At 35.4% G+C, this 23,983-nt stretch overlaps 4 protein-coding genes across 14 annotated transcripts; 2 read left to right on the top strand and 2 right to left on the bottom strand.

Annotated features, from left to right (window-relative positions):
• The first annotated feature begins 671 nt into the window (after positions 1-671).
• Positions 672-4,487, top strand: LOC147563016 (protein KINESIN LIGHT CHAIN-RELATED 2-like). The gene is made up of 3 exons (XM_086633477.1): positions 672-1,254; positions 1,786-3,861; positions 4,019-4,487. The coding sequence occupies exons 2-3, from the start codon at positions 1,841-1,843 to the stop codon at positions 4,227-4,229; spliced, it is 2,232 nt and encodes a 743-aa protein (XP_086489603.1). The 5' UTR covers positions 672-1,254; positions 1,786-1,840; the 3' UTR covers positions 4,230-4,487.
• An 847-nt stretch (positions 4,488-5,334) lies between these two features.
• LOC147563015 (carbonic anhydrase 2-like) lies at positions 5,335-11,976 on the bottom strand. 11 transcript variants are annotated; one of them, XR_015223243.1, is made up of 12 exons: positions 11,468-11,820; positions 11,223-11,339; positions 10,066-10,139; positions 9,650-9,793; positions 8,656-8,704; positions 8,157-8,273; positions 8,019-8,072; positions 7,623-7,708; positions 6,733-6,838; positions 6,171-6,329; positions 5,762-5,841; positions 5,335-5,532 (listed from the first exon to the last, which is right to left on the bottom strand). XR_015223243.1 is itself a non-coding variant. In XM_086633491.1 (12 exons), exons 2-12 carry the CDS (start codon positions 11,274-11,276, stop codon positions 5,504-5,506), a joined length of 894 nt encoding a protein of 297 aa, XP_086489617.1. In that variant the 5' UTR covers positions 11,277-11,339; positions 11,468-11,820; the 3' UTR covers positions 5,335-5,503. The 11 variants fall into 11 exon arrangements, 7 of the variants coding, with proteins under 7 accessions (XP_086489617.1, XP_086489648.1, XP_086489628.1 ...); XM_086633491.1 differs by having other exon boundaries at positions 5,762-5,783; XR_015223250.1 differs by lacking the exons at positions 11,223-11,339; positions 11,468-11,820 and adding an exon at positions 10,610-10,722.
• A 4,148-nt stretch (positions 11,977-16,124) lies between these two features.
• On the bottom strand, positions 16,125-17,257 carry LOC147563014 (uncharacterized). The gene has a single exon (XM_086664697.1). It carries the CDS (start codon positions 17,170-17,172, stop codon positions 16,333-16,335), a length of 840 nt encoding a protein of 279 aa, XP_086520823.1. The 5' UTR covers positions 17,173-17,257; the 3' UTR covers positions 16,125-16,332.
• Positions 17,258-20,551: 3,294 nt separating this feature from the next.
• On the top strand, positions 20,552-21,349 carry LOC147563013 (large ribosomal subunit protein bL12c-like). The gene has a single exon (XM_086633666.1). The coding sequence runs from the start codon at positions 20,644-20,646 to the stop codon at positions 21,211-21,213; it is 570 nt and encodes a 189-aa protein (XP_086489792.1). The 5' UTR covers positions 20,552-20,643; the 3' UTR covers positions 21,214-21,349.
• Positions 21,350-23,983: the final 2,634 nt, after the last annotated feature.

Raw genomic sequence — 23,983 nt, 5'->3', positions numbered from 1 at the left:
TTTCCTTTTCAAAATATCACCAGATCAAAACTTCTTACACAAAGTTTCTTCCTACAATCCTACCACTAAAATTCAAATGAAAATAATTTTCGTTTTGGAATGTATGTTTTAGAGAAAGTGTATCTACTCAAAATTCAGAGACTACAAAATCAATACGGTGTATTTTTAAATTAATGATAAATACTACATGATTGTGTATTGTAAATATTTATTTTCAGGAATTAAAAAGTAATATCTATTGCTCCAATGCAAACCCCTTTCTTCCTCAAAAAGTAATTGTGAAGTCACTTGGGAAGTACTAAATGGTTCTACTTCTTTTGAGTCTATATATCATTGGATGCCAAGTCCTTATCAATTACAACCTCATACTTTTATTCCAAAAAAGCCCTTAACCAAATATTCTACGGTTTCCCCTAGTATCTACTTGGAATCCCCAAAGTGCCCTTATCTAATTTGATGTAAACTACTCAACCCTTTTATTTTTAATTTCACCCATAATTTGACACTTATGAACAATTTTATACATGGAAAAGAAAGGGTATTAACCATGGAAATGTGGTTCCCACTTCCTTTATTTGTGGTTTAGTATTTTAAAGCCCACACCTCATTAATGGAAGCCACTGTATAGTGCATGATGTCTTTTTAAAGCCGTAATTTAGTTTGTCGGTCGTGTACTTCATAAAACCCATTATGATATTTTTCGTAAAATGAATTTACTCCACCATTTACAAACAATTGTCAATTAGGAAAATAAAAATCTGTTCTAATTTGTTTTTAACAAATTTAATATGAAATCTGATTCAAAATATTAATTTTATCGATTCTTATGAACGAGTCAGATTTAGCCCCTCAACAGTAGAATAAGAGAAATGTGTAACTTGTAGAAGAGATCGAGGGCGTATCAGTGATAAAAGTGTGTGGTGGTTGAGACAAGTGGTGGATGAAGAAAACAAAAGGCAAATCGGCGGTTGCAGGCGGTGGGGGAGAAGTCATCTTTTATGTGGAAACATTCCACCTTTGCTACCCAATCAAAAACTTATTACAATTTAATATCTTTATAATTTATTTTCCAAATTTACCCTTACTTACCAACCAAAATTTCACCCTCTTTGTCTCTCTCTACCCTTCCCAATTTCCCACTAAACTCTTCCTATATATAAGGAAAGAAAGAGAATTTTCTTCTCTCATCTCTCTCTCTCTCTCTAAAGTCAGAAAAGATGAAACTTTCCTCTCTCAAATGAAGAATTTTTGAAGGTACTAAAAAACTTTCATTTCTTTAATTTCTTTTTTTCCATTGCTTTTACTTCAGTTATTATCCACTGCTATAATCTTTATTGTTTGATTGGTTTTGTGGGTTTGGGTTTTTTCAGTGTGATTTTTTGTAGTTATCATTTTCAACTTTTTTTTGTTTAAGGGTTTGTTTGTAGTGTGTTTAAATCTTTGATTTGGGTTTTAATCATAATGATTTGTAGAGATCTAGTGGCAAAAACAACTAATTTCTTACTATTATGAAGTTATTATTATGGGTAATTATTGTTCAATATGAGAAATTAGTACAAGAAAAAAAAAAGTTAATGATTTCCCTTTTTTGGTTGACTATGGTGCAATTTTTCTTTCAAAAGAACAGTTTTTTTAGGGTTTTGATTCTGTTCTTGTTTTGAGTGAAGACGGGAAGTTCAAATCCTTCTTTAGTTTTAGTTCAGATCTGTTTATTTGTATATTTTGTCTGTTAGATTGAGACTAATTTGTGTTTAATGGTTCTTGGTTTATGGGTTAATGTGGCAGATATTACACTTGATTACCTACTTTTTAACCTAATAATACACCCCTAATTAGAAAGATGCCTGGAGTTGTTAATGGTGAATTTAATAATGGAGATGAGATAGTGAGTGAAATAAATGGAAATTCCACATATTTTGAGGAAAACTTGAATCTCCCTAAGACGAGTCATAGTCCATTGGATCCCCGAAGCCCACGGTCTGAGAATCTCGGTACACCGATCGAAGATGGGATTGATACGTCTATTGAGAGATTGTATGATAATGTGTGTGATATGCAAAGTTCTGATCAATCACCATCACGGGCTAGTTTTGGTTCCGATGGTGATGAATCGAGGATTGATTCAGAGTTACGACATCTTGTCGGAGGCGGAATGAGAGAAGTGGAGATAATGGAAGAGGAGATTAGCAAGCAGGAAGAGGATTCTGGCAGTAGTGGTGTTGTTTCTGTTAAGGAAAATGGGTATAGTGGTGAAAAGTGTAAAGAGATCGAAAATGCCCAAACTGTGTCTACTACTAATTCCATTTCTCCTCCGCAGTTAAAAGGACGTGCTCGATTGGCATCGGACTCAAAACAATCGCCGAAATCAAGTCCTAGGAGCAAAGTTTCTCGTGATAAACCTCCTACCGATAAACGAAGTGATAAGATTTCAAGAAAACCCAATGGTGGAGTTGTTTCGGCTTCGAAATATAGAAATTCTGCTCTAGGAGGGGTAAAGTTTCAGAATGGAACTGATGATATATCTGAAGATGGCTTAAACAACCCAGATCTTGGACCTTTTTTGCTTAAGCAAGCGAGAGATTTAATATCTTCTGGGGATAATCCTCAAAAAGCTCTCGACTTTGCTCTTAGAGCAGCGAAATCATTCGAGAAATGTGCAAATGGAAGTCCAAGTTTAGAACTTGTCATGAGTTTGCATGTTGTAGCAGCCATATACTGCAACTTAGGGCGGTATAATGAGGCGATTCCTGTTCTTGAGCACTCAATCGAGATTCCAGTCATGGAGGAAAAGCAAGATCATGCTCTTGCTAAATTCGCCGGTCACATGCAGTTGGGTGATACTTATGCAATGTTAGGTCAACTTGAGAATTCAATACAATGTTATAAACTAGGTCTGGATGTTCAAAAGCATGCCCTAGGAGAAATGGATCCAAGAGTTGGTGAAACTTGCAGGTATTTGGCAGAAGCCCTTGTTCAAGCACTACAGTTTGATGATGCTCAAAAGCTTTGTCAAATGGCACTTGATATCCACAAGGAAAACGGGGCTCCGGCTTCTTTAGAAGAAGCGGCAGATAGAAGGCTCATGGGACTTATCTGTGACACGAAAGGAGACTATGAAACAGGTCTGGAGCATCTCGTTTTAGCGAGCATGGCCATGGTATCACACGGGCAGGAAACGGAGGTGGCAACTGTAGATTGTAGCATCGGAGACACGTACTTATCTTTGGCTCGGTATGATGAAGCCGTTTTTTCTTATCAGAAGGCTTTAACGTTGTTAAAAACAACGAAAGGCGAGAATCATCCCGCTGTTGCTTCAGTTTTTGTGCGTTTGGCTGATTTATACAACAAGATTGGGAAGTTACGAGAATCAAAATCTTACTGCGAAAATGCCTTAAGAATTTACAGTAAGCCTCTTCCAGGTATCCCTCAAGAGGAGATTGCTAGTGGTCTAACCGATGTTTCTGCCATTTATGAATCAATGAATGAGCCTGAGCAAGCACTCAAGTTGCTCAAAAAGGCTTTGAAAATTTATGCTGATTCCCCTGGTCAACAAAGCACAATTGCTGGAATTGAAGCTCAAATGGGAGTTATGTATTATATGTTGGGAAACTATTCTGAATCTTATACCTTCTTCAAGAACGCTATTACGAAGCTTCGAACAAGTGGTGAAAAGAAATCTGCTTTCTTTGGGATAGCTTTGAATCAGATGGGTCTCGCTTGTGTGCAACGTTACGCAATAAATGAGGCGGCGGATTTGTTTGAAGAAGCCCGAAACGTCTTGGAACAAGAGTACGGGCCTTACCATCCGGACACCTTGGGAGTTTATAGCAATCTTGCCGGTACTTATGATGCAATGGGAAGGTATACTAATACTATGAACTAGATCTTGCTTTTCGAACATGTTTTTGTCATTAACTACAAAAATATTGGAATAAGAAAACGACGAGAACTAGAACTTTAACTCAAATAGTCAAACCGACTTGGCCTTTTTCTTACTCTAGTTCGTTTATATTTGCAGGTTAGATGATGCTATTGAGATATTAGAATATGTTGTTGGAATGAGAGAGGAAAAGCTTGGGACGGCAAATCCTGATGTCGACGATGAGAAGAGAAGGTTAGCCGAGTTACTGAAAGAAGCTGGCCGGGTACGTAACAGAAAAAATAGATCACTTGAAAATCTCTTAGATACCAACCCAAATTCTACACAAAAAGATGCCATTAAGGTATAACAACAATTGATTTGTACACATGCTTGTCTGTAAAATAAGATTAGTTGGTGGGGGTGGGTTGTTTAGATTCTTCTCGTGGGTTGTCGAAAAAAAAAATAACAGGAAAAAAAACATATATTATGTAATGTTGATTGTATTTTCCCCCGTTTGTTCCTCTTTATAGTTTGCTGTATTTTTATTCCATTGTTTGAGGAATAGATAATATTCCTCGTCCATTTGTAATATCATATAGAATCAATGAAAAATTCGTTTCAAATCTGCTTTTTTGCATAGGAGATCATTTTAATAATCCATAATCAACTTCAATTAGGAAAATCGGACCAGCTAATTACAGGTAACATGGATTTGAGACTTGTTTATCTTACTGTTCACAGATAGATTATGTCTGGATTGATCTGGGTATTTTCGATTAGGTTAATTGCATTCTTATAGATAGATTTTGTTGCATTAAAATATACCATGTGGAAGGTATTAGTTATATACTCAAGAACAGAATTTTGGAATATTAAGAAAAAAAAAGTGATTGTGGTACAACTAAACATTTTAATATTGAATACAGATGCTAAAGTAGCAGCTTTTTACTGATGAAGTTTGCAGCAATGTTACGTGGTAAGTGGATCGCTCCGGTACGTGGTACTGGTACGCTACCATGTGAGTATTGTTTAGTTACATTAGGAGTACACTTATTCCGTAAGCCATTTAGATTGTAGTACGGGACTCTATCGGTATCATTTACCCAATATATACTCTTTATGATGAATTTGTAATAAGATACAACTACTCTCAAACGTACTATCTCCATAAAATTTATAATTTAGCAAGTTAATTAAAAAGAAATTCTTGTAGTTAACTACCCAAGTATTGAGTTCATAGATTTTTCCAAAGACTTGGGTTAATTAAGGCTAAAAACTCTAATTACGTACCCAGAGAAAGGCTTATCTCTGTGAGTTGTGATGGTTATTTAGGAGAGTGTTCCCACCCTTCGAATGAGCTCGCTCAAGACTTTCTAATGGTGGTAGGCTTGTATTCATGGCCGGTCGCCCGCTGAGGACTGAGGACCCTTTTTAGTTTTTAGTGGAAGTTGTTGATCGATGTGATTGTATTAGTAGCATAAGAACATTGATTGCTGTATACATTTATAACCATTGAATTTCTTGCTAATAGAATAATCGATTTCGAGACTGTTAAAACAATTTGATGTATAAGGACTCAAAATTCAGTTCTATTTTGCTGCAGTAATGACCAGTTTGAACGGCAGCAACAGCAGCCGTTGCTTATGCTCTCATTTTCATTGGGAATGTCCCTAAATCATAATGAAAGGCAGGATTTAGATGGAACGAAATAATTTTCTGGTTCACAGAATTGAAGAAAACCTCACATCTCGAACAATTAGAACTCGCAAAAAAATTCTGAAACAAAAAAACTTGAACAGGATGATCATAAACCAATTAACATTATGAAACAAATTGAAGCTTGACGTCAGTTCTTTACAAAAGGTGATGGATCATGAATGGGACGAGTAAATTACCTACCTGCATACTGCAGTTGCAAGGTCTGCAACAAAAACTTACTCCAATCAGTCTCACCAAAACCATGATACCCAGCTTTGAAGCTGGAGAAATAATACAAAGAAACACAGTCAGGTTCTACTTCTTAGAACCAGCTTGATTCTAGTTCTGACCAGACAAATTAGAAACACCTAATCAAAACCAAAAGGGAAACTTACTTTGCTTCAACTGATTTTATTTTATTCATTGGTACTCAAAAGTACAACAAAGAGGATAGATATAGGATAACTTAGCAAGAAGATTTAGAAAGAGATACAAAGATACAAGAGAGAGAGAGAGAGAGAGAGAGAGAGAGAGAGAGAGAGAGAGAGAGAGAGATTGGCAGTTTGGGGGGTTATTGAGCACTCAAACATGGTGAAAATGGTATTCATACAGTGAGGGGAGGCGATAGATTGAAGCCTAGCTCCCATAGCTCAAAAGATCCATTGACAAAATCATAGTATCCACCCTTCAATGATAGTTTCTTGCTCGCGATTGCATTTCTAACAAACGGGTATGTTAATAAGTTGCCGAGTGATACATTAACCGCTTCCTGCATTTTCACAACAATGACACAAATAGTTTTAATCAGTTGGGTCAGTAGTCACTACTTTACTAGCTAGCAAATTGTCTAGACGATGATGTAGTGGCATAACACAAGATAAACTACGTTTACAATATAGTCTCACATCGCTCACGAGAGTGTCCGGAGTGTGGGCTATAGGTGTAGGCTCAAGCTTATCAAGTGTCAGAGCCAGTCCCACATCGCTCACGAGAGTGTCCGGAGTCTAGATGATGATGTAGTGGCATAACACAAGATAAACTACCAAATGATATGACAACATGCCACAAGTGCTTAATGATGAGAGTTAACACGGCGTTTTTACAACTTTGTTTCAGAAATGTGGTAATGTATAAGTTTTGACGTAAACAAATAAAATTAAAAGAGACAATACCTTCTCGCATTTGGTGCATAAGTCTGGGAGAGAAGCATCGGCACTTTCTGCCTTTACCTTGGTTTTCGCTTGTGAACAGATTTTGACCCAGTCCTCTATAAAGTCACTGCACATTTTCATTCAAAATAAACAAATTAATCTTATGATGCCTCTGCTGTTACTATAACGGTATAACCTTATGCAAAATGCAATTGCATATGCTCTGGAGTTTAAGTACTATTTCTTATGGTGCGTACTCATTTAAATGAGTCACATTGTTGTTCTCCTAGGTACTTAATTCGACTACTAAAGAGTCGAGTCAGAACTCAAAGTCTTATTCATTAAATAAAAAAGGAGGGTACCCTAGTCGAATTTATTTCGCTAGAATGCAAGTCTATTGATTCAATTACTTCCCTATACTTAAACAGCATCTCACTTGATTGAAACGAAAACGTAAAGATACTCACTGGTTCTGAATCTAGGGCATAAAAGTGAGGCCACTGTCGATATTACTGTATTTGATAATCCTATCAGATTATATGATCTGCAGGTCTAAAGCTTGGACCTTTATATGGGATCTGAGTCAGAGAGATACCAAGTGGTAAGCGAATCTATGATCCACTCTCTAATCTCTCCAAAGTGTGCTACATGACTCACATATAACTTGTTGTACATTAAACAATACTTTTTCGTCGGGTTCACAACCACCATCAAACAATTAAGCAATTGTTAACTCATGAAAACACCTAAACTTTGGGAGATATCGTATAAATATAAAAATGAATGTGATTCAATTTAATAATAAAGTCACTAATATACAGTAAGTCTATCTTTAGCCGTCTAGCGTGACAATTAACAATTATAAAGGGCGATAAAAAACAGATTAAAGGAAAAAGAAGAAGAGAGCTTACGTAGAAGTTGGACCAGTATCTGGAAAAGTCATGAGACCCTTTATGCCACCACAACAACTATGCCCAATGACAACAATATTCTCCACCTGTTTTGGCATATTCTTTAGCTTTTAGTTTGATTTTTGCGTACTTCAAAAATTAATTTGTGCTTCGATAATGATTGTATATTTTCAATCTTGTTGCTTTATCATTCATGACTGACTAGTATATATATTATATCCAAAAGATAACGCCCCTAATACTTGATTAATTTGTTAGGCTTTTATATCATACAAGGTTGAATGTGGGTGGAGAAAGTCCACAATTAAAATTTCATCAAAAAAAAAAAAAAAAAGTCCACAATTAAAAATTGTAAAAGAAGGCAAACATGTTAAACTACAGAAATATATAATCCACCTTGAGGTGCAAAACCGCGTATTCAATAGCTGCACCAACTCCAGCATATCTAGTCTGGAATTCAAATAAAGTCGACAATGTAAGAAGTTGAAAAAATTATTTTTGTAAAAAGTAATTATAGATTTTGAAATTTTGAACCTGATCGTACGGAGGAACCATGTTAGCTATGTTTCGGACCACAAAAGCCTCCCCAGGTTGGAAATTAAGGATGTGTGACGGGCACACACGAGAATCAGAACATGCAAACACCATGAACTGCAAATATATATTTTGAGATTTAATTAGTTAATGAAATACTCTTCTGGCTTCCAATACAACAAAAATCATTTTCTACTTTGTGCGGGCCAAATATATCATAACTTCCATTGAGCCAGTGTGTTGGACCTCAGCTTGACCAACCAACTACATAAACATGTGGGGCGACTGTGCGTCCATGTAGTCATCCATTGTGCATATATACAATCTTGAGGCTGGGAATTTGGTCCGGATGCCCGACATGCCTGAGCCTGCCCATTAAGTCTAGTGGTTTTTGAAATATAGTATTCGGAAAGCCCGAGCACGGACTCGAGGTATCTATGGGCGCCCGAGCCTGACATGATTCCAACCCTTATACAATCTATCTATTAGTAAAAATTACCTTGGGACTCTGACCCTTGGAAAGTTCGGCATAAAGTGCTTGATCCTTCCTAGAAAAAAAATGTATAAGACCCAATTTAGTTGCAATTGAATACCATATAAAAGCCATATGCACGTTAGTCTTTACAGAATTGTCCCATAAAATTATCATATACCATCTAAAAAAGTCCATTCATACTTCCAAGTTTCCCTAAGAAAAGCAAGTATAAATTAAAAAGGAAGAGTCAAAAAGACTAGTTTAGAAGCTTTTCCCTTTTGAAGCATCTTACTCAGAATAAGTACTACCACTGATAATACATTGATAAGGTAGCAGCAAATTCTTATAATTATTATAAGCGGACCGATTTAGTGATAAGTAAACACCGACGGTCACGATACAAAGTGAGCTCACCCTTGAATCTTTTTATTCCTTACTAGGGAAGATTTCATAAAACATAGTAATACTATAAACTATAAAATCACTTTGTAGAATATTTAAAAGTAAAGATTCAAAGAACTAAGTTTAGCTAATATGGATCCCATGCCATATAAAACCATTATCTAGTATGTTATAATTATAATTTTAAGCAGGTTTTTACAATTGAAATCTTAGATAATTTTGACATATTAATATTGTTGTAAATAGTATTTCACTACAGGTAACGGTTCAACCCCTTTACATGTTGGGGAGGACAAGTTTGCCACGCTAGACACAATCGATGGACATGTCATTGTTAACAATACATCTAGACGTGACTCAAAACACAATACACTGAGTGTTTATAGTTGTGCTAGGTAAACATGATTTCAGAATGGACTGGGTCGATCGACCCATTGCTGGATAGATACCAAGGATCGTTTTGGAAACTAGGTGGAACAATCTCCAACTAATTCCTATTTCTCTTTTAAAAATTTGAAAAAAGTTTGACTTATCCTCACCTTAGATTAGATATTCCTCGAATTATCTTAAATATTTGATAACGTATCAATGGTTTTAAATAAAGAAATTCACTTACTCATATTTCTCTTTCTTGAAGTGGACAAACCCAGTCTTCAATCTCTCGACCGGATCGAACCCAGCTTTTCCATTCACGGCTCCTAGCTCAGCCGTTATCTGTTGGATCTTAGCCGCAGCGACTACCTCGAGATTCACATTTTCACTGAGAGATGAAAAAACACAAAATCCAAACTTTTTTGTTAGTAAAAAAAACAAAAACTAATAACAAACTGAAGTGGATTACGTTCATATTGGTTGGTGCAGGTGGGACCCGTTTCATGAAAACCAAAAAAACGGATTAATGACTGACGTTACAAGTTCTTTTCAGTGTTAAAACGAACGATATTCTAGTAACATGCGCCGGCAGCCGGCGCCGTGAAATTAGAATTATAGAGAAAGAAGATGGAACTTTCCGACGATGAATTAGAATTTTACCTAAGAAGCTTCTTCAATTCATCGATGGCTTCCTCGTAATTAGTCTTTGACATCTTCTCTTCTTCTTCTTCTCTCTACGATTTTACAGAAAATTAGGTCAGATGATCAAAGTTTTCAATTCCAATTAGACAAATCACTAAACAGAGAAAAATGATACTAGATCGAATATAAAGATATACCTAAAAACACTTTTAGGAGAATCTCAAATTCAGTTCGAGAGAACAGAGAAGAATATCAAAGTAATTCAAATTGATGATTATGATCCGATTGATTCGCGATAAACTTTTTAGAATCAATCTGATAATTGCATGCACAAAAAGCTAGAATCGAACTTAATTTCTGATGAATTTTGATCAGAAATGGAGCGATTACTACCAAATTCAGATAAAATTGAAGAAGAAATTTGAACGATGAAAATGAAAAACGAGAATCAGAAATCGGATCTAAGAAGTAAAATTCATATACAGAAAAAGAAAAAGGAATTGAAACAGAAGAAGATGAATCTGACACAATTTTTGCTCAAATAAATGGCATCTTGACGAACCTTTTTTTAGAGGAGAAAGCCGACCAATACCCAAAATGCAACAAAAACATTTCCATCAAAAAAAGTGTCTATTTATAAGACAAGTTTTCTTTCTTACCAAATTATTTTTAGTTCAAGGATTCTAACCACAGTTAGTATTTTAACCACGGTTAAAACTAGATAAAAACAATGAGAAAATAAATCGTTATTTATCGTGTGGCTATCCATAAGGTCAGCCTAACATTACATCATATAACATGGATACGAATTTCAGTTGAAGGAACCCATAATTAAACTATGGCCAAATTTTAGTTGAATATTTATCAGTTAAAAGTGGAAAACAGATATTGTAGTAACGTTGCATCGACCTTTTATTTGACTTTAAAATTACTTTTGTTATTATATTAAATATATTTCCAATTTTAACATGCAATTACTTAATTGTGTGATTTTATCAATTCTAATGTTTTTAGTTAAATATAGGAGTTAGTAATGGCTTATTGGCTTGTACGAAAAAACCTTGACAAATCAAGTTTAAATACATAAACGATGACTTAATTTTTTTATTTCTAAATTTGGTTTCTAATAATGTAGGTTCATTTGGAGAGAAGAAAATGGAGGAAGTAGGTCTTACAGAGGGAGGCTTCTTCATACAACACATTAAACAATTTGTTAATTTTCCAGCCATTGGAAGTGGTCTTGTTCTCAACTTTCAAATCTCTAGCTACCTTAGTTTCTCCCTTCAACTTATCTATGTCAAAATTAACAAACACAAGGAAATTCAAATCTTACCATTTAGAAGCACATAAATATGGAATTTATATCATTAATCGATGTTTAAATGACGTTTTAAAAAGTAATGGTGTGAGGAGAGAGTACCAGAGGAGTAATGTACGAGACTGGGGTAGCTAAGACGGTGTAGTGATTAATAAAGCGACGAGAAGAGACTCGAGAGAAAAATGAAGAGTTTAGTTTGTTGAGTCTTGGTTTAGTGTTGTAGACAAATGGAGAAGATGAACACTTGGGAAGGGAATGTGAACTGATAATTGACATTTGCAATTCAAGAATTGCTACAATTTATAAATTATTCCCATTTTCCTTCTTACTTTTCTTATCGAATGATTTAGAAATAGATATATCATCGATATTTCGACGAAGATAATAAAGATAATGAAAGCGAAAGATGAGGACCCCAAGAATTTCTATCTTTAGATAAGAATTGTACGTTGGACATAGATTTGTTGTTACAATTTGCATCAACTCAACAAGTGAAATTTTGGAGTCATTCTCATAATGGGCTTGTTCAAGAAAATAGGCCCACGACCATGGGCAATCAATATTGCAGCCCAACAAAGAAAATTCTTTTAGAGAGAGAGAGATGGGTGTGTTGGGTTTGCAGGGGAAGGGATTTAATAGCAGGGGCGAGCCCACATAGGGGCCCGTGGGGGCGCGTGCCCCCACGACCCTAATGTGACTCGTATGTTTTAAGTTACACTTGTCATTATATTATGTATCTACAGTTCCACGTTTTAAATAGAATTCTTCTCTAGCTCAAGTGGTGAAATGCTTGGATTACATTGTGGAGGTCTTGGGTTCGACCCACACACAACACATTTTTTTCTTGAATTTCCACTACTTACATTTTTTTTCGTAGAATGTCTACTATTTACATTAGTTGAAAGTATTGTTTGGTTTAAAATGACTGCTTATTGAAAATACTTTATAAAGTGCATGTTTGGTCTAAAATTGATTCTTATGAATTCAACTAATTCCATTTTGGCCTCCTCAAAGAGACCAACTTAATAACACGACTTCGTAGAGATGATGAATTTTCTAAATAACTCCCTTAATTTTGATTCTGTTTGATTTTCTAGTGACTTGTATTTTGGACTTCAAGATTGTTTTTTTTACACGTTTGTTATAGTAAACATGTTATTAGAAAGAAAAGTTTATCTTTATTTTTTTTCCATTACGATCACTTGCTCTTCATCATCTCCACCATCGTTTTCGTAATCTTCACCACTATCTCTTCATCCCTTCCTTTGTTTTTTATTTTAATATTTTTTGGGAATGCAGTTGGGGGAAAGATCCCAAACCATATTGATGAGAAAATTATTTCTTGTTGTACATCAAAATTACTATGGAATATCTAAACTATAAATAAAATTTTGTTGAAATTTTATTTTTTGATTCTAGCCTGATCGTATACTATGGAATTCTTTCACTAACTATAACAAAAAAAAAGTGCCCCCACTCATAAAATTTTCTGGCCTCGCCGCTGTTTAATAGTGGGGCAGATGGCATGGTCATACCAAAGGTCATAAATCAGTTGGTTGGATCATGGATGGAGAAAAAGATAGGTTTTTTTGTTATTAGTAATGGTTTAATAGTGGGGCAGATGGCATGGTCATACCAAAGGTCATAAATCAGTTGGTTGGATCATGGATGGAGAAAAAGATAGGTTTTTTTGTTATTAGTAATGGTTTACAAATGGGAAGTTCTTATTGGTTCAGATAATCATGGGTCTTCTCCTTTTCCTATTGTGCCTTTAGGATATGACATGGAGACTCACGGGTACAGTGCCTAACATTAGGGCATTATTTTGCCACTTATCCATGGTTAGATAGCTCTCACTGTAGCTTTTGTATTCCATGTACCCATCTTCATAACCATAGGTAGTTTGTCTTGGTAATTTGAAATTCTATGACAAGTTGGTTAATCTATTTTCTTTTGACTTAATTTCTATTTGGGCATCTACTTTGTGATCAGCTTCAAATATGGTCTCCAAATTTCTGTAAATTCAAATATGACCTCTTATTTTCATACAAATGTCATAACTACCCCTACTATTAATGTATTTTCAAAATAAAAATAAAAAAAAAAAACCTATTTTCATACAAATGTCATGATTGAGGGTGCCTCACTGTGAAATACCATAATATAAACCTATTAATAGACCATGATACAAGGTATTGAACAAACACAAAATAGTTACAAAGCTTACCTAATCTTCATCCTTTCTCTAGCAAAGAATTTATATCCTTATGAAATGAGTTTTTTGTATGATAAAACTTGTGATTGAGTTGAAAAAATTTCATCTTTGCCATCACTTATAACGTTAGAGAGATAGAGGGAGACAATTTGTATATGGGAGTGGTGGAATATCTTTGGAGAGAACAAGAAAGGGAAGTATTTGTATGGGAGAAGGAAAATTCAAGAGTTTTATAATAAGCAAATGCCTAGAGAGTGTTGACATCTTTTGTCATGGTTACCACATTTTAATTCTAATGACAAGTGCCTATGTTGTTTTTTTTTTTGACATGGATCAAAGACAAACAAAAAAATTTGAATTTTGTTGTATCTCTTGTAAGTGTGAAACAGTTTGTGTTTGGTCCCCATGAGTTAAAAATTACAACTATTTTCAGAAATACCCTTACGGGCAAAAAAAAGTTAAAAATCAAATAAATCCACCTCACCTCTCCTCCATTTCATCATCTATTTCCTCCACTTTATCTCTCCTATTCTCCTCCATTTTATCATCTCTTTCTCGCCACCTCACCATCTTCTTTGATTAAGGATTTTGGTCGAATACTTTGTCCAGCGACTTTAAAACATAAAAAATTCTTATTCCTTATCTTCCCTTCTTCTCCGATGAAGGTATGGAGACGCGTCTGGCAAAGGGGTACTCCCCTTTGTCGGACAATGAGAGTAGAGAAAGAAAGAGAAAGAGAAAGAGAAAAGAAAAAAGATAAGAAAAAGAAAATAGATAAAGAAGAAGAGAGAGAATAAGAAGGGATGCTACTATATGCAACTTCAGTTTTGCTAAGGACAACTATTAGACAAAAATAACTAAGTACAACTAACTAAAATTGTGTCCTAAATTGCTAACCAACACCAACACCAAAAATCAAGTATAACCGAATCTCTCCTCCATTCTATACACAACTTTAAAAAAATTATTACACAAAATAACTAAATAAAATTAATTGAATTTTGTCTTAAATTGCTAAATCCAACACTAGAAGAAAAAAAATCAAATGTAATCGAATTTTTTCTCAAAGTTCAAATTTCTATTACCATAATTAATTATTCATAAATAAATTTTATTCGAGCATTAAACTAAAAAGTTAACCAAATATTAACAAATAAAAAAAAATTATATTCCAATCAGAGCATTCCATGCTGTAATTTGAGGTAAAATTCAAAAAAAAAAATCAAATATAACCAAAATTTTTCTCAAAAAATCTTGGATTCAAATTTCTATTACCATAATTAATTATTCATAGATAAAATTTATTCGAACATTAAACTAAAAAGTTAACCAATATAAACAAATAACTAAAAAATATTATATTCCAATCAGAGCATTTCATGTTGTAAAAATCATACTACATAAAATCAATATGTATATTTTTAAGCTTAGTTTAAACCTTAATAATGTATATTTCATAAAATCATATTACATAAAATCATACTACATAAAAATAATGTATATTTTTTTAAAACCTATAACACGTTTAAGTATTTTTTTTAAAAAATATTAGATAACACTAATACAACCAATTTTATTTTTGTTTAACAAGTTAATAAAAGAAAAAATGGTGTCTAGTAAATAATTTTGGGAAGTTAAAACATAGTTGTATTTAGCAATCTAAGATTCAAATTGCTAGATAAAACCAATAAATCGATCTTTGGTGTTGTTTAGCAATTTAACAAAAACAAAAAGGTTGTGTCTAGCAAATAGCTTTATGAAGCAATTATGCAGCTTCGTTTAGCATTTGTCATAAGAAGACTATTTCTTTTCACTTTTTTATGTTTGAAGGTCGCCGGAAGAATTGGATGACCGACAAACTTCATCGGAGAAGATGATGAGGTGATGAAAGGGTGAGACGAAATGGGAGTGGAGAGATGATAAAATGGAGGAGAAAAAGAGATATGAGGTAGACTTAATTGATTTTAAAGTTTTTGAGAATTAATTCATTTTTACCCCTAAAGGTCAATCTGGAAAGAGTTAAATCTTTTTTGCCCCTACCCCCTTGTTAGGCCTTGGGACCAATACAAACTCCCGACAGTTATTGAGTCAAAACAGTGAGTTGGTCACAAATTGGGAGGTAAAGCGCAATTGATCAAAAAAAATAATATAAACCTTAAAAGGGACATTTGATACAAATTTCATTATTTTTAATCAACATTTGGTAGTCCAAGAGGTGGACAATGTTGATATAAATTCCAAAACTTTGGATGTCCCATGTTTAATTTCCTAAGGAAATGGATTTTCTTGGTCTATTGAGCTTGGGTCATGAAGGTATAAATAATGTTATTGGACCTTAGACCATAATTTAGTTGGGATATTGCTCGTCCGCGTAAGAGTTCGAGTTAAGCGGTTATCGTGCTTATCACCTCAACAAAAAAAAAAAAAATTGTCATTCTAATGAGGATCGTAGCTCGCAGTAATTTTTTTTTTAAAAAAAAAAAAACAAATTATTATTTTCTAAATTTCAGTCGTTTCTAGGAAAAATTACATAGTCTATAATAAAGTATTAATCGTAATTATTTTATTTTTCTCATAAATTTCTTTTCTTTATTCCCTATTGGTCTAACTTTGACCGTTATACTCCTATTTTCCCTTACCAAGACAACTTAAAAGAGAAGAAACAAAAACTGATCTCAACTGTTGCCTGATAAGAAAAGTTAATATCCCGATGAAGAGATTTATAATCAATCAATCAATCAATCCGGTGAACTTAGAATAGAGAAATGAGATTCCGTTTATAAGGTAAATACGATCTTTTTCTCTCTCCGTCTTTGGATGATTTGTTCTTCAAGTAATGAATATCATGTAATGACGCCATTGATGATGATCTACCTACTACTACTTTCTTCTTTGTCTTCATTTTTGAAATCTCAGATTCTTTACTAATAATCCGATTTGATGAAGAAGTTATTAACGAAGGAGATGAGGAAATTATTGAAGTAACATTAATGGCGCTTTTACTTCGTTTAATCAGATTTTTTAGTCTAAATTGTTTCGCCTTACTTCCTGACGAAGAAAGATTGATTTTCGGTGTCCAAATACAATACGTACCGGAAGGAACAGATTCTAGATCTTCAGCATCAGATGAAGACGACGATGATGAAAAAGAAGAAGAAGAAGAAGATGATGATAAATTGTTTTCTTCATTGAAGTTTCTTCTTATAGGAAATCGATCAGACGAAGAAGTTTTCTTAAGATTAATACACGATTCTTGAACTTCATCTTTTTGTTTGTTGTTATGATTCAAGAACAAATTTGTATTGAAAATTGGAAAAATCGGTTTGATTTGTCCATTTGAGAAAATCTCATCGGATGAAGTATTCGGATTTGTTGTGACAAAAGCGAATTCGAAATCATCATCATCGTCGTCATTGTTTAAGCTGATCTGGTTTGACAAAATCTCCTCTGTTTTCTGATCTTCACGGGGGATGTTGAATTCTTCTCTTTGGAAGTTGAATTCGTCGATTACTTTATCAGCGATTTCTGTAAATCTGACGGATGAATAGCTACTAAAGCTAGGGCAATCAATCGGAACCGAAATCTCCTGCATTTCTTTCTTTCTCTCTCGAAAAACAGTCTCTCTCTCTCTCTCTCTCTCTCTCTCTCTCTCTCTCTCTAACTTGTTGGTTTTTGATGGAATTCCCGGTTAATTTCAGGTTATATAGGGAGCGGAAGAGTCGGAGAATGGGAGAGATACATCCCCTTCTTGTCTCCAAACTTGTATCACACGTTATTTAGTTAGTTTCGCACGTGTCGACCTATTATTTGGTGATTTGTAACCGTTTTTTGGTTTCCCTTTTTGGTAAACAATTTTGGTTTTTTCGCTTACTAAAAACAAAATAATGTTGCCACCTGGCAGATCAGCCTCTTCTTTTACATGCGTTTAAAACGAATATAATAAATTTTTCGGGCTTTAGGCCTCTTAAATTTGGTTTAAATTAGGCGATTATCTTGCTCACCACATCTTTATGATTTATCAATACCTTATAAGATTAGTGTAGATCGTAGTCGAATTTTTAAAAAAGCGAATAAGAATAAATTAGGAGTCTAAATTACATTCTAGTAAACAAATTTGAAGTGAAATGGATTTCAAAAGTAATTGACACTCGATCCGAGGTCTGAACCTAGTATATTTTCATTATGATTTGATTCTATATAACAAAAGAGAATGGGGTTCGTGCTGACTAGGACAACAAAATTAATGCAACTGACTAGGACAACATGACTAGGATGATGACTAAGGTAAATCTCACCCTCTTATTTGCCACGTGATTGATATCTAACGGATCCCTCTACCCGTCAACCTGACCCTTCGTTACCCTCTCTTACTCTTACCCTGAAACGGACGTCCCTCAATCTAACCATTATCATCTCTCTCTATCTCACTTTCTCTATTTTACTTGTATGATCATTTCTTGTAGTACATAATATGTATGTATTTTAAGGGTGCGGCTATGGGCGCCTCCCAAAAGTGCTGTAGGGGCCTCTCTTCTGTAGGGGCCTCCCAGAATTGCTTAGGCGCCTCCACGAGCGCCTCCTCTTCTATGAAACGGATTGACCATTCCGAACGCCAATTTCTTTCTCTCTCTACTTTCTCTCTCAATTCTCAATCTACAAATCAATCAAAGATCAAACCTAACAAAATCTATTAATCTATCAACAAAATCTCAATAATCAATCGAAAAGTACATATCAGAAGGATATAAAAACTCTAGGTTTCTTTTTTTAGATCTTCAAACGTAAGGAAATAAAAGACCATTAATTATGAAGTTTGAGGTTTTGTTGAGATGAAGAAACACTAGATAGGGGATGAAGAAATCAACTATACATTTGGGGATGAAAAACTAAGTCTAGATTTGGGGATGAAGAAGCCCTAGACGAAGCATGAAGGAATCAAATTTTGTAAACTTCGAGATGAAAAACCCTAAATGATGCATGGTCTCGGACTGGACCAGTCTCGAAACCAATCGGAATGGACAGTCCGTTTAATTTCGGACTGGACCAGTCCGAGACTAGTCTTTGGGCCTCGGACTCGTCAGTCCGAGAAGAGGCGCCTATAGTGGTCGGGGTTTGACCACGGTCAACCCCTCTAAGGAGGCGCCTACAGCAATTTGGGGAGGCCCCTTTAGATGCACCCGTATTTTAATTAGAGTGATTAGAAACTTGATTTTATTGTTCAACTAAAAAAAAAACTTGATTTTAGCAATATGAATACCCAATTGCAGTTAGAAAAGCAAAAGAGAGGGGTCACGGTTTACCCATTGAGTAGTGGTGGAAAAGAGTGCCACGTAATCTAGGGGAGAATATGTGGTTCTCATTGTTTTAGTAATTTTCTTCAGTTAGTTTTGGACAAAGATTGATACCTTCGACTTTGGTGAGTCGTTATAACCCAACCTTCTAGAAGTAGAAGACAGATGAGTCTATTCATAAACGGGTGCCTCTATAGGTGCCTCCCGATTTGCTATAGGGGCCTCTCAAAAGGAGTTGACTGTAGTCAAACCCCGGATTGCTGTAGGCGCCTCCCACTAAGACTTGTAAAACTCCCTTTAATTGGGTATCATGTATGTCTTCTCACTAGAAAGACTTGAGGTTCGAATTTTACCATTTGAACAAAATGTCCTGAAAATGTGGGTTCGACCAGGAAGCTTTGCATCTATTCTTTTATGAGACAAAATGGGTGTGGTTCGGATGGACTTCCGGATGTTTGATGAGATGCGGAAAACTGATTTTAAACCCCAAGTTAGTGCTCTTCTTTGGAGTCCTAAGACTCCTAACCTTGTGTATCGTCAAAGAGGGGAGTCCTAAGACTCCTAACCTTGTGTATCATCAAAGAGTAAAAACATGATGTATTGAAGTAGAGAAGTTTTAAAGGCGCCTCTCCAAATTGTTATTGGGGCCTCCACGCACTAAACTGACTTGATCAATTTACATTGACCATGTATGGTAATAGGCGCCTCCCTACATAAACGTCAAAAGGTGATTTTCACCCACTTTATCCTCTTTCATCCTAGCCCTACATCTTCCAAAAATTCACATATCTTCACCAAAATCTCCTCCATACACCGAGGGCGGAGTCTTAGGACTCCAAAAAAAGGATTTATAGCCCTACATCCTAGCCCTAGCGACATTGAAGATGACCTTGTACTATTTAAGATTCTCATCCACCTTATTCTCTTAATGTGCTCCATTTGTAAGTTTAAGAGGCGTCTTCTTATTTAGCAAACCACCATGGATGAAGAAAGCTCCAAAAAACTTCGGAAAAACATCGAAGGAGTCTACCGAACCGATTTTTGTTGATGATTCGATTCCAAAAAGGATTTATAGCCAACACCTAATACATTATTAAATGTGTGAAGGCTAAATACATATGTCAAATTTTGGTGTGGTCGTACCGACAATTTATGCAAAATTCGGTAAGTCGTACCGAAGTTTTGTGCAAACTTCGGCTTGACCTCACCGAACTTAATCGTGAAAGCAAAAAAGAAAAACTTAGGTTTAATTGAAATCTAGATTTTTTAGGACAACCTTCTTATTTCCTGCCGATTCACCTTCACTTGGTCTTCTTGAGGCTTAGGTTTAATATCGGGTAGAATTAGAGCTTCAAATAACTTCTTGTATCTTAGTTGAGGGTTGGATTTAGAGAGAGAAAAACGATTTAGGATTTAACAAATGAAAGAGGGAAGAAGAAGAAGATGAATATTGTTAGATACTACTTCGTACTAGTCAAGGAATGAACAACGTTAAGATTCCCGTTAGGTCAAACTTGATGTGGGGGGGTGCTTGTAATCCTAGGAGGCGCCTATAACCACTTCTTAACATTTGGGAGGCGCTTTTAAAACTTCCTTTTGAGGTATTTCGGCTATATTAAAATTAGGCCCAGTATTGATATGGTCCTATCCGGCCCATTCATCCGACAACAGAATTGGAGTTCAAATTTAACCAACTCATCCTATCCAGTATCCACTCCCTCTCTCTCTCTCTCTCTGTCTCAAACTCTCAAACCTTTCTATCCAAAAGAAAAATGGCTTCAACACTTTCTGCTATCACTCTTCACTCCCCATCTTATCTTACACCGACCTCAGCTTATCCTACTCCACCATCCACCATCTTCCCCAAACAAACCCTAGATTTCCCAATTCGAAACTCCAAACACTCCCGGAGATCAACCTTCTTACCTCCTGTATCAGCTGTAGCAACAGAGAAAATCGAACAGATAGGCAATGAACTTAAAAACCTAACCTTAGAAGAAGCTCGAGGTCTAGTCGACTGGTTACAAGAAGAACTTGGTGTATCAGCAGCTGCATTTGCTCCGGCAGCAATCGCCGTGGCTCCTGGTGGTGCAGTAGATGGAGCTGGACCAGCTGTAGTTGAAGAGAAGACGGAATTCGATGTTGTTATCGATGAAGTACCAAGCAATGCGAGAATTGCAACAATTAAAGCAGTTAGGGCATTAACTAGTTTGGCATTGAAGGAAGCAAAGGAATTGATAGAAGGATTACCTAAGAAATTCAAGGAAGGAGCTAGTAAGGAAGAAGCTGAAGAAGCAAAGAAACAACTTGAAGAAGCTGGGGCAAAGGTTTCAATTGTTTAAGATTTTAATCAAAGGTGAATCCAATTTTTGTTTCTTTGATGTTATTATTTGATAATGTTGTATTTCATGTCTCCAATTTCCTATGTTTAGAGTGAATTTTGATTGGGTTATAAAATCTTAAATCCATTACATGATATACTCCATGTCCCCAATTTAACTAAGAATCTCATTTCTGTTCATAAATTTGCTAAGGATAATGATTGCTATTTTCAATTTTATCCTAACTTTTTTGACATAAAGGATCTTCACACTGATAAGGAGCTCCTGACTGGTCCTTGTGAAGATGGTCTTTACAACTTATCTCTTCTTCACAAGCATTCATCTCAGTCATCAAGTAAGCTTTCATCCTCTTCAGCATTTTCTTCAACTTTGGAACCAGATTGGCACTCTAGATTGGGCCACCCAGCTTTCAGAACCATGAAGCATATACTTCAAACAAATAAGCTTCCATTTGACTCTATTTTTCCTTTTGTATGTAATTCATGTCAAATGGCTAAGAGTCATTCTTTACCACATATTTCTAGCATCTCTACTGTATCTTCTCCATTGGAAATTATTCATTCAGATGTTTGGGGACCCTCTCCTTTTCCCTCTTTCAATGGATTCAAGTATTATGTCACATTTTTAGATACATATATTAGATATACTTGGATTTTTCCTATTGCTCAGAAATCAGATGTCTTTTCCACTTTTCTTCTTTTTAAATCTCATGTTGAGAATATATTCAATCTTAAGATCAAATATATTCAATCTGATTGGGGTGGGGAGTTCAGGAATGTTTCTAAATACTTAGAAGCTAATGGAATTGGTCTTAGAATCAGCTGTCCTCATGAGCATGCTCAAAATGGCATGATTGAAAGAAAGCATAGGCATATTGTTGATACTGGTCTAGCTTTCCTTGCTCATGCTAAGCTACCCTTAACCTTCTGGGATTTTGCTTTTGATACAGCTGTTTATCTTATTAATAGACTCCCTACTTCTGTTCTTCATGGGATATCCCCTTTAGAAGCTCTCTTTCATGTCAAACCCAACTATGAGTTTCTTAAGGTTTTTGGTTGTGGCTGCTACCCCTGTTTAAGACCTTATAATAAACATAAGTTTCAATTCAGGTCTTCTCTTCACATATTTCTTGGGTATAGTCCTAGACACAAAGGATACAAGTGTTTCAATCCCCTCACAAATAAAATTGTGATCTCCACCAATGTGGTTTTTGATGAGCTTTCTTTTCCTTATTCTACATTCTCTTGTTCCTCCTCTGAAAGAATGTCTTCTTCTTCTTTTCCTCTTGTTCCTCCTCCATCTTTATCTTCTTCTTCTGTCCCCTCTACTTCTGTTCCTTCTCCTCCTTCTCTTCCTTCTTCTACTCCTTCCACTTCTGATATTCCTTCTTCTTCTCTTCCTTCTTCTACTCCTTCTACTTCTGATATTCCTTCTCTTCCTGTTCCATCTTTAGTTCCTTCTCTCCCTGTTCCTTCTTCTATTCCTTCCTCCACTCTTCATCCTATGGTTACTAGAACAAGGGATGGTACTAGAAAACCAAAACTCTATTCTACTACACTTGAAGACAATTCCTCAGATTGTTTTACTCCCACTTCCTATGCTCAGGCTTCAAAACTTCCTCAATGGAGAGAAGCCATGTCAGAAGAGATCAATGCTTTAATTCATAATGGTACATGGGTTCTCACTCCTGCAACTTCTGATATGAACATAATTAGTTGCAAATGGGTTTTTAGAATTAAGAAGCATGCTGATGGTAGTATCTCTAGGTATAAGGCACGCTTGGTTGCTAGAGGTTTCAATCAAATTGAGGGCATAGATTATGAGGAAACCTTTAGCCCAGTTATCAAACCAGTCTCTATTCGAATTATACTTTCTTTGGCTGTATCTAAGAGATGGTCTATCAGACAGCTTGATGTTAAAAATGCCTTCTTGAATGGGTTTCTTAAAGAAGAATTTTATATGTGTCAACCTCCTGGGTTTGTGGATATGGATCAACCTAATCATGTCTGTAAACTACAAAAGTCTCTTTATGGACTCAAGCAAGCACCTAGGGCTTGGTTTGAGAGACTCAGTCAGTATCTTATTGCTCAACAATTTACTGCTTCAAAGACTGATACTTCTCTCTTTTTTAAGCTTTCCTCAGGTTCTATTATCTACATCCTCATCTATGTGGATGATATTATTATTACTGGAGATGATTCAGCCTTAGTTCAAGCTACAATTGACAATTTGGCTCATGAGTTTGCTATAACAGATCTTGGTACTTTGAGCTTCTTTTTGGGTATTGAGGTTATTCCAACATCTTCTGGTCTAGCACTTTCACAAAAGCAATATATCAAGAATTTGCTTCTTAAAACAAAGATGTCTGAGGCTAAGGATGTCTCTACTCCAATGGCTACCTCTTTGGTTCTGAAAAGAGATATTGGTGAACCTCTTAGTGCTGCTGATTGTACTCTCTATAGAAGCACAGTTGGAGCATTGCAATATGTTACTATTACCAGACCAGACATTGCCTTTTCTGTTAACAAAGTTTGTCAATTCCTTAAGTTACCAACTCAAGATCACTGGTGTGCTGTCAAGAGGATTTTGAGATATCTCAAACAAACTATTGACTACCCATTTCTAATCACCAGATCTTCTATCTCTCTTACTGGTTTCTCTGATCATCAGCATCCTTCTCTTCAAGCATTATGTGATGCAGATTGGGCAGGATGTCCAGATGATCGTAAGTCTACTGGGGGATTGTTAATTTTTATGGGTGCTAATCTTG

The sequence above is a fragment of the Eschscholzia californica genome, unplaced genomic scaffold, assembly GCF_041429995.1.
Source record: "Eschscholzia californica isolate CP2 unplaced genomic scaffold, dmEscCali1.0.p SCAF_1, whole genome shotgun sequence".
In the NCBI taxonomy this organism is placed as follows: Eukaryota; Viridiplantae; Streptophyta; class Magnoliopsida; order Ranunculales; family Papaveraceae; genus Eschscholzia; species Eschscholzia californica.
The sequence above is the reverse complement of the archived record's forward strand: the minus strand, read 5'-3'. Positions and strand labels throughout refer to the sequence as shown.

Excerpts from the sequence above, each read along its gene's own strand:
- LOC147563016 (XM_086633477.1), top strand. The coding sequence starts at position 1,841 with ATGCCTGGAGTTGTTAATGGTGAATTTAATAATGGAGATGAGATAGTG. Across the intron at positions 3,862-4,018 it reads ACTTATGATGCAATGGGAAG|GTTAGATGATGCTATTGAGA; the intron begins GTATACTAATAC and ends TTATATTTGCAG.
- LOC147563015 (XM_086633491.1), bottom strand. The coding sequence starts at position 11,276 with ATGGCTGGAAAATTAACAAATTGTTTAATGTGTTGTATGAAGAAGCCT. Across the intron at positions 8,705-9,649 it reads TTCAAGAAAGAGAAATATGA|GAAGGATCAAGCACTTTATG; the intron begins GTAAGTGAATTT and ends TTTTTTTTCTAG. Across the intron at positions 6,330-6,732 it reads TATGCACCAAATGCGAGAAG|GAAGCGGTTAATGTATCACT; the intron begins GTATTGTCTCTT and ends GTGAAAATGCAG.
- LOC147563014 (XM_086664697.1), bottom strand. The coding sequence starts at position 17,172 with ATGCAGGAGATTTCGGTTCCGATTGATTGCCCTAGCTTTAGTAGCTAT.
- LOC147563013 (XM_086633666.1), top strand. The coding sequence starts at position 20,644 with ATGGCTTCAACACTTTCTGCTATCACTCTTCACTCCCCATCTTATCTT.